Source organism: Diprion similis, chromosome 3 (genome assembly GCF_021155765.1).
Source record: "Diprion similis isolate iyDipSimi1 chromosome 3, iyDipSimi1.1, whole genome shotgun sequence".
Lineage (NCBI taxonomy): Eukaryota > Metazoa > Arthropoda > Insecta > Hymenoptera > Diprionidae > Diprion > Diprion similis.
The window spans coordinates 10,313,261-10,330,642 of NC_060107.1; the positions used below are offsets into that span (position 1 = coordinate 10,313,261).

General features: G+C 40.3%; 1 protein-coding gene across 1 annotated transcript in view; it reads left to right on the forward strand.

Annotated features, from left to right (window-relative positions):
• Nucleotides 1–17,382, forward strand: part of LOC124404993 — a 65,286-nt gene that overhangs the window by 41,836 nt on the left and 6,068 nt on the right. The window contains exons 3-4 of the mRNA XM_046879577.1: nt 13,257–13,359; nt 16,169–16,191. Of these exons, the coding sequence (XP_046735533.1) occupies nt 13,257–13,359; nt 16,169–16,191 (126 nt within the window). The remainder of the gene's footprint in view (nt 1–13,256; nt 13,360–16,168; nt 16,192–17,382) is intronic.

The following is a 17,382-nucleotide window of genomic DNA, read 5'->3' on the forward strand; positions in this document are numbered from 1 at the left end:
TTCGGGGCATCGTAAGTCGCGTTCCTCCTCAAGTAAATTAAAAGTAATAATTTGATCGTGTAGTCGGGCTGAAGGAGGCCGGACGCGAAGGCCGACATCCGGTACATCGACCAATGGGAAACGGCCCTGTGCAAGCTGCACGCACCTCGACCAAACCCTTCGTGCAACACCCGGTAAACACATGCACCATGCATGTGTAATGTTCACGTGTATGTCGAGTGCTTCTCGAGGCCGCTTCCTCCACTCGGATCCCCCATTATCGCCATTACCATTACCGTGAATACTTATGGAATACAGAAGTTCGTACGAACAAAATGGCGCCTTTCCCCTTCTTCTCCCTTGCCGAGACCGTGTGAAGAATCGAATCGCTTTAGAGCAACTCGGATCGTTTTCAGTATTCGTTGCATGTCGATTTCTTGCACCCCGCGGAGTTTAAGGAGGCTCCGCACTTTTGCTCAAGATTAGGTATGCCGATGCTTCTTGAAATATAATTCTCGTTGATTTTTTTTAAGGAGAACGAGTTTATGTTGAAGTTTCATGAATTTTAGACAAGTTTGTTTACCACTGAATCCAATTTCAAACTCATTGAGCTGCAGTATAGAAGCTCATCTTCGTCTCGTTTGCTACATATTTTTTTTTTTTCAAGTTTTTCCGGTGATTTTGTGCTACTCATTATGCAATTTCCTGTAATATTTTCAACAAGTTCATCGCCATTTTTTCGTAATTAATTTTCTTACATCAGCCTGTTAGTTGCATAGATTTTCACAACTAGAAAAATACTTATCACTTATCGTTAGAGACATATTCTTCTGACATACTTAGGTTGAACTTCACGAACATATTTCACCGCTGATGATCCAAAACCCAATACTTTTTATTCGTTTTATCATAAAATATTCTGAAATTAGCTCTGTAAGCTCCGAAGATATTCAATTTTCTCTTTTTTATATGCCTCAATTTAGATCCAGGAATGGAAAACCAAAGTAAGAAAAAAACTCCAATTCCGACATAAAAAAAACTACAAAGTTACGAAAAAAAAAAAAAGTCAATATTGAGATCCCGTTATCGTGCAGTGCTTAGCAATCATATTTCAAATCATAAAATCTGTGTAAAATTTTTTCAGATTTTAAAAAACGGCGTTTTCGGAATTGTTTATTCGACTTTTTTCAAATTTCACGAGTGACTAAAAAAATCTGCAAAAAACTCTGAGACCCCATTCAGGTCCGTATAAATATCATACTAAAAAATTATTCAAATCGAAAAGAGTGATGAGGTACATGGACTGCTAATTTGACTCGGAATACCCTATATACAAGCGCGAGATGCGGCAGTGGATTACGCAAGGCGATGATCTAGCATAAATCCAGCATGATCTGCGCAGGTATCCCTGTTGGAAATATTATGGAGGTATCGTGCGCGAGATGAGAAGAGGCAAAGAAAATAGGGTCCGTGTAACAGAGGCGGCGCTCGTCACGCGTGGTAATCAACGCCTCACTTGACGACCGCCCGACGCAATAATTACCAGATCGCACCCGACCGACGTCGCTTCGCACTAAGATAATATATAACTTCGCACTCCGTATAATACACGCACTTGTCCGATGATTCTCGCGATTTCTCTCTCCTCTCTGCCGCATGTCGGTGTCAAAATTGCTTTTTTCCGACCCCGCGACCTCGTCTTGTGATCCTCGAAGTAATCTCCTTTACATTCTTTTTTACGGCATGGACATTGAAAAGTCCACTTTTTGTGGCAGTTTTCGTTCCGTAAAGTGACGCTTTATACGGCACGAACAAAGTTACGGAATAAAGTCTTTATTCCACAGTTTTGATGCGCAGTTCGAAGTGCGCATCCCAAAGTATCGAATAAAGTATCTTCGTCAAACAGATCGCGACGTAACCTCACTCTTCGTTTTGCTTTTCAATGCCCATACCGTAAAAAATATTGTATGTGGCATGCCCGTAAACCGTTTTTTGCCTCGGATAATTTCAGTACTCGCTTCCGGCTCGTCTTCAGCTCGTCCTGAAATCTTTATCCTTGCCAAAAAAACAAGCGGTTTACAGGCATGCCACATAAATAGCTATTTCGTGTACAAACTTAAGCGGTTTAAATTAAAAATTCACATTTGCTGCTTAACGCAGCCAAACTTATATACTTGATGAGGAACTATTGAACAAGGATTCAAGAGCTGTGAATAAATTTTGTTGAAACTATTATACATGATTCACTTTATTAGTTCATCAACAACATTCAATTTTTCAATCCTGTCATTGTAAGGAGTGAATTCCTAAAGACTGCACGTTTCCTCGTCTGCTAAAATTTCATGCGCACGCGCGACAATCCGAGAACAGCTGTTCGCCAGGGCTACCAACTGTTTCTAACCTCCAAAGTTTTAACAATTGTCGTTACCAGCTACGCTCAACGTCGACAACTGTAAAAGTTCCTATAGTTACTTACATACATCGTATCAAACTCTCGTATAAATTTATGACGGTTGGGAAACAGCCGCTCTCGGATCGTAGAGCGTGTCCAATAAATTTGAGCAGACGACGAATCGTTGAATCGTAAAGAATTCATTCTGCATACGTATAAATGTTCACACTCGCGCATGCGCATACGCCTATAAATGACTAAAAACAAAAGAAGAGTGCGACCCCTATCCGCGGTGAAAATTAAAGACCGCTTCGCGGTGACAAATGACAGTCGCAATTCCCGCGACCGGTCATGTAGGTATCCTCTTATACACACACACACACACACACACATCCTCGATGACGATACGTCCTCCTCCTGGCCGAGTCCTCGTAAAGCGGTTGGTAGGTAGGTTGGTAGGTATAAGGTCCGTGCGTCGCGACCTTTTAGAGTGATAAACAGCTCCTGGACTGAATGAAGGAATGTCCGCAGGACGTGGGAGAGCGTGTATTATGGGGGCGCTGAGGAGGGACGATCGTATCGGTCGGATAACGCGCTGCTCTCCTCTCCTCTCCTCTCCTCTCCTCTCCTCTCCTCTCCTCTTCTCTTCTCACCGAAAATGCGTAACGAGGTGTTTCAGGGCGCGCGGCGGTTAACGCCTCCTCTTGCCGCCGAGGAGGCAGCCGCTTTAAACCCCCCCCACAAGTGTTTTATCTGGGTAAGGATCGTCCCTGGATTTATTGGCGGGACGGAATATCCCACACCTACATGCTGCACCCTACCGCCCAGCTTATATGTGCTCCGATGCTACTCCTGCGGCGAGTCCGCAGGAAGAAGGACAGAATTGCCACGGTTCGAGTGCAGTGCGTGGACCAGATCGACGCGAGACGCCTCTCTCGAGGATCCTTGTAGATAATATCTCGCCTTGCTGCCCTCCTGCGGACAGCTACTCCGGCGGCATCACCGAATTCAAAAGATCCTACGGATTCATGCCGTCTCGGTGATCCATGATGCTGACCTCGACTGTATCGTCACGGTTTTTCTAGAGCTTTAAAGATAAAAATTAAAGTCGAGTAAGAAGCGAGAACCAAACTTGGAAACAAGAGCTTGAATCTCGATTTTTCGTTCGAGTCACTTTTACAATGGGCAAAAATTTGGTAAGCATTCGTTGGAATTGCAATCTATGACTATAAGGGCCATTGATTCAAGGATGGAATTTAACGAGGAATCTGAATCTGCATGGTGATCATGGCGATTCCCTTGAAATTACACGATACCGCAATAAATCGCGTAACAAGAGTTGTTTTGTGATAAACACCAAATTATTTCAATTATTCATTGACGTTATACTGATTTTTATCTTATCGTTCCACGTACGATGACTTATTTTGTTGGAAAGTTATTTTCCACAAATTTATTGAACAGATTTTTTTTTTGTCAACGTCTTAACATCGCTGTTTACTAATTAACATGAATAGCAGTGCAATCTTTGAAAATTGAATGAACCCATTAACAGATGTTTAACCGTTTCAAATTAATTTGAAATTAAAAGTCGAAATCTAGACTCTATTTTATAATCTTAGGTTTTCTTCTAAATCTTCATAGCTTACGAACATGTAATGAAATTTGATGAATACTCAATACGCGACTATCTTGTAGTAAATCAAGTGCAAGAGGATCGAATCTCGACTCACCAACCTCCTCGAAAAAGATAAACGTTACTTCTTCAAATGTTGTTAAGGCAAGGAAAAATTCATTCACGCCGAGTGGTTGGAAAACCGCGTTCAAGCCTCGTCTCCTAGAATGACTTTATCAATTTTCTGAAACTAACGTCGTTCTGTACTTTAACCATTGTACAGCAGGCCTGTAGCGCATACATACGTGAACGCATGTACATACATATATAGTGAAAAATATCGCTTTTGTGGAAATACTACTTCTCGCCTAGGACTAGACGGCTCGCGAGGCTCGTTTAGACCGGCTAGATTAGGCAGCGGGGGTCCGACCCACGCCTCTCAGGTATTTCTGGTAATTAAGATTAAACTCTCTGGTCACCAGTAAAAGGTCGTCGTCTGCTGCTCCGTCGGACACCGTGCGAGCTCTTTCGAATTTCACGTTTTATCTCACGGTTTTCAAAACGTATTCCCTCGGGTTTTCTTACGCCACCGTCACCAAATCATCTTTAATACATTTTCACTTATCTGCAGTTCTTTATTCCCCGACGTTTTAGTGTCGCGGATTAGAAAAGCGTGGGAATCGATTGTCAGTGTTACGTTACGTGAGTCTTCAAATTCTGGTACAAAAACGACAGTCTTTTCCAGTTGACAACAAAGTCCGCAGTCCAAGACTCGACGCAATTGATTTTCCAGTATTCATTCTTCTTCACAATCTCACCAATTTTAAATTTCGATCAATTATATCGGATCTATCACTTTGAATTTAATAACGTCGAAATTGTTATAAACTCGAGAATTTTATCTCGCACAAATCACTTACGAGTTTCAAAAATCTTGAAACTTCTTACTCTTGGGTAGTTGAAGAGCGAGGTGACGAAACATGAGAAGTTCAAAATGGCTGATGGATTTCAAACTCAGCGAACCATGGGCTGTGCAGTGGTTACGCGATCGGCGCGATGCTTCAAAAGTAGTAATTTGGTGTTCATTTCCTTTCTCCGTAACAATGACAGCTGCAATTTAATTCCTTGAGCCGAATCGAAGAACTCGCTGCCCCCGTGCCGCTCCTTTAATGACGGGCTGCTGATCATAGCCGCCTCGAGAGTTGATTGAAATTCTATTGTTCCTCGGTGTCTCCTCCATATTATCGTTTCTTCACTCGAGATAACATAGTGAACAGAATTACATTGTAACTAGAAGGTTTAGTAAGATTTTGTAATAATTGTTTAACGTAGTTCGATCAATCATATCGACAATGACTTCCCATACGTGCATGAGGAGCTCTACCGTAGAAAACAGTCAGCTCAACTGTGCACATCACCCAAATGAACTGTACGAATAACCAAATGTTTTACAAAGTTAAAATAAGGTCAAACATCGCAAGGACTAACTATTTTACAAGTTCAAAGTGACTTTTATGAAGTTGGGTTTGAAAAACATAAGCATTTGTCTCTCCTTGGTAGGTTTTACTAAACTTCGAGACAATTTTTCCCAAGAAATGGATCGTTACATTGACACGATGAAGTTCAACCTCGCAAAATATAAAAGTAGACTATATTTGAATATTTCTTCCTCTTCTCTGAGAGCTAAGTGATGGCGTGCAAAATCTGTCTTGCAATACGTGGAACGTTTCGGAAGGTTCCTCTGAATGTGAACACCGAACAACAGCCACGATAGAAAGGGAGGAACGAGTGAAGTTGAAGGGGATTTAGAGAGGGACGAATGACGGGGATGAAGGATAACTGGCAACAGATCCATCACCTAGTGATCGATCGGCTCTTCTCGCTATCCGCCATCCGATCTGATTGTGAGACCGAGAGGCGCGACTTGGCTCGACTCGGTTATACGTTCCTGGGCAACGACGGACGCGATGGGTCGATGGGCAAACGCGTTGGTTCGATGTTACACCACGTCCCTCTGTTCTTACCTACGACTACGACTACCACTACGGCATCATACACGCAGGTACTAACCGGCGGTACACACGCTACTCCCTGATCTTCGGTTTGTTCCAATCCCTCCGCGAAGGTGTGGCCTCATCGACATACCGATTGACAGCCCGACATGTATCCCCATTTTTGTATCATCGTTATACTCCAATCCCTCCTGCAGCCCTTTTTTATAACACGGAACACCAGCGTCGAGCTCAAGTTGAGTGCATTTATTCGTACCTTGAAGAAAGTTTATCAGATCCATCAAGGCGAGATGGTTCATAGGGTAGATGTACCAGTTTTAGTGGCTAAAGTGCCGTGTTGGCCAGGCACGAAAGTGCTTTGGTCTTCGTGAATAACAGTTTGGAAACAATAATTAAGTTTATCGAGTATCAAAAAGGTGCCTCCGAAACTTTTTTAATTACAGATTTCCGTTATGAATTCAGTAATAATGGAATTTATTAAAAGTCAGATTCATGTGTCACTGTTTTATATTTGTGGCCAAAAATGGTGGTATGAATAACACTTACTGAATGTCATTTTCTTATCAAATAAGATTTTCAGTTTTCCGCGTCAAATGTTGTACAGTCGAGCGAAAAATACTCAGACGCATATCGTTGTAATATCTTTTCATTTGATAACAATTTCTCAAGACTCCGTTATGACTTAGTCAGTCCATAATTCGTTCAAAATATGCACAATTATTAAAATCAACGAATCATAATTATACATTGTAGATATAAATTTTATAAGAATGTTGATTTTCACGTATCGTTTACGTTTTATCATAACTCGAGTAAAACACTGTTAAAAATTGTATTACAAATGCAATAAGTCGAGCGGTGATATTTCACTTTATAAAAAAAATTTACCTTCTTCTAAAAACACCATTCCCGTACGTAAAAATATCGTATATAATTGTCTAGTCATAGTGTGTCATAAGCAGGATTAATGTGCTCAACGGTACTTATCTCTTCGTTCTCAAATGATGAAATGATTTTTTTCTTCTCTATCTTCTTCATTCCCAAGTATCTATCTATGTTCAGAAAGAACAACGAGGTGTTGAAGAAAAATTTTCTCACAAGACACGGAGCATGCATGCGACAGCAACAGCAACAGCAACAGCAACAGCATTCTGCACGCGACAGGAACTGTATGTATAGGAGCCGGTTATAAAGGGACAAGGAGGCACCACAAAGAGGCAAGGAAGAGAGGTCTTCTTCATCTCTTTCGTGATAGAGAACTATAGGCGCGATGGATGGGAGACAGAGGTAGGCATTTCGACCTGCCCGTCACCCAGTCCCCGGGCTTTTGGAGCCGGATGATGTACAAGGCTCCGTTGTTTCAAGTGGTCAGACGAAGGGTGAAGGGCAGCCCCTCTTGAACGCAAACAAACGTACGTCAAATCACTTTTATTTGCTTTTTACGATTCTCCGAGGGCTTGTGCAGCAGCAAGCTGCTTGCTGCTGGTGCTGCTGCTGCTGCTGCTGCTGCTGCCGCCGCTACTGCTGAGGATGCCGAAAGGGTCAAAGGGGCGCCCCAACCTTCGTTGTTCTTCAAACGGCGCCTTTAACACACAACCGAATTGTTCCCCGGTCGTATCCCTTCCAGCTTCTGAAACAGAACTTGTCTGTCTCGCCGTTTATAACCAGGCGATAATTAACGGTCAAAATATTTCTATGAATACCTTGGAGATGGGATAGAAAATAAAAAATATCCGGAGACCATCATGTACGCCATCCATCCATCTACGTTATCCGATCGCGAGATGTCAATCCAGCTCAACCACCAAACATCGTTTCCGGAGGAATAAAAGCTGCACCTACTGCAGAGCGTTCGACTAACGCTCATCTTTGACCTCTTCCAACGCTGCAAATCCTGCAATGTCAGATACGACACTCAATTTATTCGACTGACGTCCGTATCTGATGCTCGTTCAGATGTATCTACCCATGATAACGGTCTTCAATCAATCCCAAGACGCCATTTTGCTTTCGTACCCTTCGTTAACTGCTCGAACGAATATTTCCAAGATCATATCCACATACTTTTTCGGTTTAAAAGGACTCTAATGATAGTTGATACTACATACTCATTACTATTTTCACTTTATATACACATTTCGAATCTGCGAGGTATAAAATTTAAGTTCGATGAGAAACGACCAAGCGATGCGTCTCGGCGATCCTAATCGGACATTCCAAAGACTTTCCTTCGCACGTCGAATAAACGTCAAATCTCAACTCAACTTAAGTTTTCAACCGGAGTTGGGTGTCAATTCAAGTTTAACCGTTCCCACTCGTTCGACACACCTGAGGGCACACGTGATGCAGGTAATACTTGGCACGTCCATGCCAATTACTACAAGAGTCGGACGTCGTCGGTCGATGGGTGCCTGAAGGTGTCATGTTATTACTGACGTCTTTCACCCGAGAAACCAATCGATTCTCGTGAAACGGAATCTTTCCTGTTCAAGGCTGATTCAATCTCGGAACGAGTCATCATCCTGCGGTTTCTCATACTCGTAAACACAGAAGTGAAACGATGTCAACCGTTCTTCGGTCAACCGATTGCGGGTCCCGATGGGATCTCTGGCTCGTGGAATCTCTAATTGAAGAGGCCCAAACCATTCCCCGAAGACTGGAGAACACGGATGAATAATCAATGGAAAGAGTATAATAATATTTCCCCGTAGTGGCAGCGGCGAAACAGCATCTTTGCCTCGAGATGTCTCAATTATAATATTATACGCGAGGCCCGGACGATCTTTTTCTTTCTTTCTTTCTTTTGCAAAGAGGAAATTATACCTTGGTAGTAGTGAAGACTTTAGGGACAAACTTCCGGGAAGTATCGACCACCAATTAGTTGACATTTAGAGACAAATCACGTTTGGTTCGTTGGTAATTTAGATGTCTGGGATGCCAACACCTGAGAACCAATCAGCTTCCTTCCGCTTATGTTGTACTTCAAATAACTTTGAATTAGTCGAATTGAGATCGGTTTGAAAAAGAATTTCAATATGGAAAAGCTTATTCCTTTCCTTCCGCCATTCTTTCAGTACCAATGAGCACCAAAAACTGAGACAATCTTCATTCAAAAAAGACATACCCGGGCAGGAAGATAACTTGACAATTTATCGAAGTAGAATAGTTTTACGTGAATTTGACCAAAGTCAAAACGATTTTTCATATGTGTAATGATTTCAAACTACTTGCAATAATTTCCATTGGACCAAAGAATCGTATATATCTTACATTATTTTCATTTCAAATCGGATTGCAGAAGTTTCTTTACAATTAATTCACCGAATTTCGCCATGATTCATTTCCGAACCCCCAATAATAATATCTGTCGTGATTATCGGCGCCTCGAATAAGAGAGTCGGGGATGCCCACGTGGAGACGAGCACTGCGGGACGATTTGTCCAGGCGACGGGGGGTCGCCGTCCAAAGCCTGAGATGCCGAGGAGAAGGTGCCAGACTCTCCTCTCTCTAAACCTCCGAATCCCTTTCGCTCTCTCTCTGATATACTCCTGAGGTGGTTCGCAGGAAAGGTGCGATATTCCCAATTCCTTATACCTATTATCCCTAACCGGGCAGGCAGTGGTACGTAGGCGAAGCTGATCCACTCGATATATCCTCTATAAAATTGCTCCTCGAAGCCCACGTTATAGACACGATGGTTCTCGAGGCCATACAGCAACGACTTGTAATCATCCTATGCTTCTCGCTCCAGGAGGCATTTCGAATCCAGGAATAAAACAACCGAGCGTTTCACCCTCGGTGTGAATTCTTTCATTCGATGTAGGGAATTGGACAATCACGATATGCTCTGGGGGTTTTTGTTTCTGCAATTAGTTTACTAATAGGCATGGTGAACATTTTCAACGAAATCATCTCGTAGAGAATACGATTGACGAAATATCTGCAAAAAAATTAGGGATGAAGAAAAAAGAAGATAATATTTTTCTCATTCAGATGCAGATGACAGGCAGTTTTCTTAGGTGAAAGTTTAACCCGCTCGAAGGCGTTTCGTTCCCGTCAAGGCACGACTACCGATCGGTCGATCATTTTTCCCTTCCGTTCGACGAGGTCTCTTCTCGCTCGTGTTTCTCTGACTTTGATCTTCATGCGTACAAGCGCGTGGAACCTGTACCCGTTAATTCAAACTTACGTGTCGACGTGTTAACTCGACTTTTATTTTGCTTCCATTTATTAACGTTGTCTTCTCTTTATTCCTTCTTCTTCTTCTTCTTCTTCTTCTTTTTTTTTTTAGACTTCGTTGGCCTGACATAATCACAACAACGATAACAATAACAATAACAATAACAATGTTGACGAGAAAAAGGTGCTTTATGTGTATAAAATATAGGATCTGATCGTTGTATCAGATAAGAATTCAGTCTAGAATCATTTACTCCCTTGATCGTCGATCGACACTTACCTACAATACCTTGTAGCCCAATCGGCAACTTGTGTTGTATGTTTTGTTTCCGTCGATCAGCCCTGCATCTAGTTAATGCTGATAGTCTGGATCTTCTCTTCTTCTCGACTTCCTCTTGCTGTTTGTTTTTCATTTCTTTATACTGTTCCAAACAATTTTTCCTCACATTTTCCTTTATCTAAAACCCTTTTTACACGGAACACAAGTATTTACGTATAAGGTCTATGGTCTTTCGTGTATTATCTAATCATATGAAGTAGCGATGGTATAAAATGTTCTGAGGACCCGCTGGTTATAAATAATATGTCGAGCTATTAGCCGGCTTCTGCCTAATAGCTGCCTACCGGCTTAATAGTCCCAACTTTGGGCAACTAATTAGCCGAGGGTTCATCCGTTGCCTTCGAATCGCTCTTTTTCCTCCGCTTCACGTATTCATTGATCTCTTTTGGGAAGTTTCGTTAGGCAGTTGGGTTATATACTTGCTGTATGTATATATATATTGTACCTTCTTCACATAGATCAGGCTGCAGCTACATATGAGAAATTCCGTGCGAACTAGACCGACTCCTGACCCTCACCATCTCTGATTTTGTTTCGAATTTTTTTCGCAATTCTACCAACTCCGAAACAGTGTATTCCGAATGTTTCAGATTTTTCATTCAACTGCTCAATTATTATTTATGAATATTTAAAGTGATTTTGAAAAGGACCATTTTTACATTTCTCAAAAAAATTCTCAAAAACTGAATTTTTTTTATTCCAAACATTTCAAGACTTTTTTTTTTCTATTTTTTTCCAGCTCTTTTAATTTTTTTCACCGACTAAAACATTGTTTGAACGGTCTGAAAATTCCCAAACAGTTCTCAAAACTTTCATTTTTCAAAATTGTGAGGATAAAACGTTACTTGTGTTCCTACATATCCTACTTTTTTATCACTATTATTCAGAGTAACAAATATCTTAATTTCGATATTTTTATTCAATATGTCTGAGAGGTAACGAAAAAAGTTTTACTTCACGCTGAACTAATTTGTTAGGAAATCTTGAATGGTTTTGAACAAATTATTTCCCCACCAGTATAATTGATATTCTTTGCTTACGTTCGCTCGTTTTCTGCTTTACACTAAATTAATTCCCCGAGTCGAAGTTTCTCCGTATTTCTAAAATTCCTAATCGGATTTTTATTCGTCCAACGTTTTTCGATAGATGTCAATTATTCCAAAGCTACAAGGATACAGTTTCGGGTTTCCTGTCACACCGCTACACTCGCATGGAATTGTGGGATGCATAGAAAAGAGCCGAGTTGCCTTGCCAGCAGCAGCAGCAGCAGCAGTGGTCGTCCGTGGGTGAAGAAATATGAGCCTGAAGTGAGAATATTCGGTGTGGAATGGTGAAAAGAGAAAAAGGAGAAGAAAAATAAGAAGTGAAGAGAAACAAGGGTCATGTGATAATATATTCTACGTCGAGTGTAAATAGTAGTGATCAAAGGAAATCAATTTCGTGTCTCGAGTAGAAGAAGAAGAAGAAGAAGAAGAAGAAGGAAAAAAAAAACCAACGACAGACATCGAGAGACGTATACTTGGTTGTGGTGATAAATGGTAATTAATTAGGGAGGACGGAACCAATTCCAACAGATATTTAGGTACATCGAAATCCGAGGGAATACATAGTGTATAAAATACTCGATGTGACATTCGTAAGTATTTCGTGATGGGAATAAACGAGAGATAGATATTTCGTCACGATTTCAAAGCAAATCGAGAAGGTGATGCGTAAATACCAATTAATATTTACACCGGCGAGTATAACGAGAATCCAACTGATTTAAGACTAATTAAACTCGCGCCTACGTCTGCGAGTCGCCGTTTTGCACAAAATTTCTGCAAACACTTTTTAATACTCTTTTTATACCCGTCTGAACAAGTGCCAGGGGCAAAGGACGAGCCGACAAAAAATCGCGTTCCTGCCTGTGATAAACTTTCAGCATCTCTGCGGCGTATTTTATACATCCACTTGCTAATTATCAGATGCTTTATACAAACGTAAACCTTATATTCACCGCGATTTTTGCCATGTAAGATAGTTTTAGAAAAACTTGACCTGTGACCTAATAGGCGAACAAAATTATTATTTAAAGGTTAAATGTTTCAAGCTGGATTATTAAGTCTGTTATTAAACTATCAGATATAAATTTAGTGATCTGGTATTTACTCGGTTCTTTTTTCTTTTTTTTTTCTTTTTTTTTTGTATTATACTGTCTTAAAATTATTCAAATCCTTTAGCTATATATTAGAAAATAAGTGGAACTGAATTATGCGAATCAACAAAACAAACAACACGATGCAGTTAAAAAACTAACGATGAAAAGCTACTGATCACATGGATAATGAAATGAAATTAGAACTTTCAAGGATATCACCGAGTACTAAGAACCACATTTTCTTGCCAATTTTTTTCGAAAATTCACATTATATTGTGATTTCTATAATAAGTTCGAAATAATTATAAGGAAATCGAATTCTGGAGTATGAATTTACACATTGCATTTACCAAACAACAATTTTGTATCTAAGAATCCGAGTTACATGCCCAGAATCTGAACACAAAACTATCATTTAGTTTTCAATAACGACTGTTTTTCACTGGCTGACGACGAGTTAGTCAACGGAGCATCATTCGCCGTCAACTATAATTTCCCCCTGTGTGTGTGTAGCTACATCCAATCCTCCATGAAGCTTAATTCCCTTTTTTTGCCAATTTACTTCCATAAAATAAAAAAATCTTTTTCCCATGTTACAGAAGCGCCAGGCGAGCTAGGATGGGTCCTGACACTGGTAATCGTCTCGTTGATATCAGCAGGTATCGGTGCTGTGGTGATGGTCACACTCCTGCACTGTCGAAGGTTAGTACCACCGCAAACTCTCGTGGCAATATTATGTAGAAGTGATCTTGACCTCATAGTTTAAATATTGTAAAAGAATTTTGGATATGTAGATCGTTTATTAACAACAATAATTTGGTGTCAACGTTTCGACTCCAGATTGGACATTTAATTTCAAATTACATCTTAATAAAAATTTCTTAAATAATCTTGATCCAGTGATTACTGGATGGCCTTACTTAAAACACAAAACACAAACAGGGAATACTTATATATATATAGAAGTCAATTGTCGGGATAAAACTTAACTTTAACTTAACTTAACACTTAACTCGTGGCAACAGCTAAAACCATGATACAAAAATTCAATGCAACGCGATAAACGGTAACTTAAGTGATAGAAATTCGTCATCCGGAAGAACCCGACCACTACAACCACCAGGTTTTTCACTCGCGTGTGAATCACGAGCCCAGATTACAAAACGAACAAGCAAACACGGTGGTGTAAATGAGGAATAAATGAGGATGGATAGTCGAGAGTCGATGGGTCGTCGTCGTATAGTGGGAGCTTTGTGAGGTCGAGAGTAGGCGTGCTGCACTGACAGTGCAGGTACGTATAAAGTTTCCCGAATGCCGGCTCCTCTCTTAACGCGGAGTGTCTCATCTCGATGGGATATGCCTCGAAGCGGAACGTCCGCGTCTCCTCTCTTTTCGAGCAAAGAGAAGTGGAAGCTGCCGGCATGCTTGACCAGTCATAGCCAGAATTGCTCAGAGCTGAGATGGCAGTACTGAGTCCAGACAATGGGGCTAGTTGACCGGTGTGCCATCAGGGCCCGAAAAACTAGAATCGATTTGACTCGGGTTACGAAAAAACCAGCATCGAAATACCTGCGGTAACAGCTTCGATTATTCCCGATTCGTGCAAGCATTTTATTCCGGCTATACGCCGCGGATTGCTGCCGCTTTTCTTTGACACCAAGCCACCGACGCGACGCTTCCCTTTGCAGGTCGCTCGGGTCACTGGACCATGCCGTTCGTTTTTTTTTTTTTTTTTTCATCTTCATACGTAGCTTTTTGCGATCCACAATATGTGGATTGTGTTGCATCTACACTGAGTGATCTACTGACCAATATTCATTCCGACATTTTGATGTTGTGTACGAAATGCGTATGCAGAACGGATTCCTAACGATTGCTCGTTCCGTCGTCTGCTAATATTTAACGAGCACGCGCTGCATCCGACAGCGACCAACCGTCGTGAATGTAACCTCAAAAATTTTACAACAGTAGTTATACCGGATTGACAATTGTAAAAAGTTTTGAGGTTAGAAATAATTGGTAACCCTGGGAAACAGCCGCTCTCGGATTGTAGCGCGTGCGCATAAAATTTTAGCGAGCAACCGACCATGCCGTAGTTAGGAATTCACTCTGTAGAAACATCATTAATTCTTTACATAAGTTTTTGTAAGAAAGGACGCTTTTTAGGTGCCTTTTAAAAAAAATTGTGAAAAATGGCGGCTAGTTTACAATGAGTGAGCGTATTTGAGTTTTCGGTATCTATAATAGACGAGGATAGGAAATCATCTCGTGTCTAAATTCGGGGAATTACAAGAGTCGATACTTTGATGGGTACTAATCGATAATGGATGCGCACGTTGAGATGCTGCTAACTAACTAGTTATCCACCACGACGAATCCATCTGTGACAGCTGGGCAAACGAGATGCGCCATGCCGCAATGAGTACGTCTATAGAAGTAGATTTAACCGAGGGGCGAGTATACAGTAGGTTGAAATTGCACGTTACACGGTTAGCCATCGCACAGAATTGATCGAGGGTAAGGAAAACGGGATGCTTAATCATTTCTTACTAAGCCAAACGCACCCCGGCGTGATCCGCGATTCGACGCGTTGCACTTTTTACAATCGTAGGTATATAATATAGATGGATAATACATCTAGTGTGTATCTCTACATGTATATGCGTGTGTAACCTAACTTCAATGAATGATACGCACCTACGGATTTTCACGCTTGATTATCGAGGAAAGAAGAACCGCCGAGAAACAGAAATTCGATTGCTATAATTCGTGTTTACGTATTTATTAGGGTGGTTTAAAAAAACATCCATTTTTTATGCTCCTACTCTTCAAACCTTGAGTTTTCATATGTAGAAAGCTCATCGGACGTTTCTAATTATATATAACAGACAATTTTGGTTCGGAAAAATTTGAGACCATGAGGATTGCGTTTAGAATTAAGAGAAGAAAAATTTCAATAAATAATTTTTTTTTTTATTCCCATATTTCTAATGCTTTATAAAAAAAATTGTAAACAATTTCAAGTCGAATACTATTTTTATTTTTTTTTATTTCATTTTTATACGGAAGATTGTCTTCCAAACCCAATGGATCGGGTGGAATTTATGTTTGTCATCGATTATTAATCATTACAGAGCATGCGAAAAATATAAAAGAAAGTTGTGCCACTTTCTCGTTGGTGGGAACTTGTTTCTCGTCATTTGTTGGCAATCTTCAAACTCATTTGGTTCAAATCCATTCGGCTGATTTTCAATTCTGAAAAATGTTACACGACTCAAAAATTATTTGCAAAATGAATCTCTTAGAACAACGAAGCCATACCCGTTTAGGAAACTTGGAAAGACGGACTCTGTAAATGTCTCGATGAATCGTTTACTGTCATTGAAAGTGGTTTAATTCTGATAAGAAATCATTTTAGTATTAAACAGAACTGAAATGAAAAAAAAATATCAGATTATTTATTATCAACACCAATTCTAATCAGTTTTCTTATTTTTTCTATTTGTTTCAGAATGAAGAGTGCATCAGGCAGAGGTAATTATAAAATGCAATTGACGTCACTATAATTTTTTTTTTTTTCTAATTGCAAGGTCGTACGAATATCACGTTAAACCAGAATGAAATTTTTTATCGATCCCAGTATTTTTTTTTTTTTTGTTAGAGCCAATCAAGTCCATTCTTACCAACTTATGTATGTACTAGAAAATTTTCAGTATTACAAATATATCCGTTACCTTGAACAAAAGAAAGAAGAACAAGAAAAAAAAAAAAAAAAAAAAACACATTTCGAATCGGGTTTAAAACTATTCATCCGAGATTTTCTACGCATCTGCAATTATTTTGAATCATAAATCAAGATCTGACACAGATATAAAGAAAAATCCCATCGCGTTTAGCAGGTAATCAACAAAAAGTTTAAAACCTAAAAATAATACCGAGACTGACCCTCATATACATATATATATATATATATATATATATATATATATATACCTGTATAGACAATTATTGACGTCGAAGGAAACTAATAAACGGAATAGATTATAGGCCGAGATTTCTTCGGGGGTATAACCAGTTCCCAATCTGTGCGAGACTGGTCCATAACTCAATAGATTCGTACACAAAAGCATATTGTATATGAAATGGAGTGCAGCGTTCTCTGCATGCGGTGTACCTATATCGTGAGGGTAGCATATGGATATACCTAAATATAAACGAGTACCAGGTGAGACTACCTGCTCTCGAATCACGCTTCGTAGAGAGTTATTCCAATGTATATATATATATATATATATATATATATATATATATATATATATATATACATGTATGTACATATATAGGTTATACGGTGACTTCCACCCCACGTTGGAAAGAAACTGACCCGCGATTCAAACGTCGGAACCGGCTCTCTCGGGTCTTATACGGGTTCGAAACGCTTCAGAACTAGGTTCGGCGCTGCCGGCGCCCCCAATTACATCGAATTAACGTTCCCTGCGTATACGGCACCGGTGGTATATGTATATTTATATATAGATATACATACGTCGAACCGATCCCAATTACCTGGGGCTCCCACTGGGCCCCGGACGGGCCCCCACTGGGCCGCAAAACTTCGGAAATCGGACCCCATCGCTCCAATTATCTCTATCGCTCCCGCTGCCTTCATTGACAATTCCGACTCCGCAGTTTTTTTCCTCATTTTCTTTATCCTTTTTCGGTTAC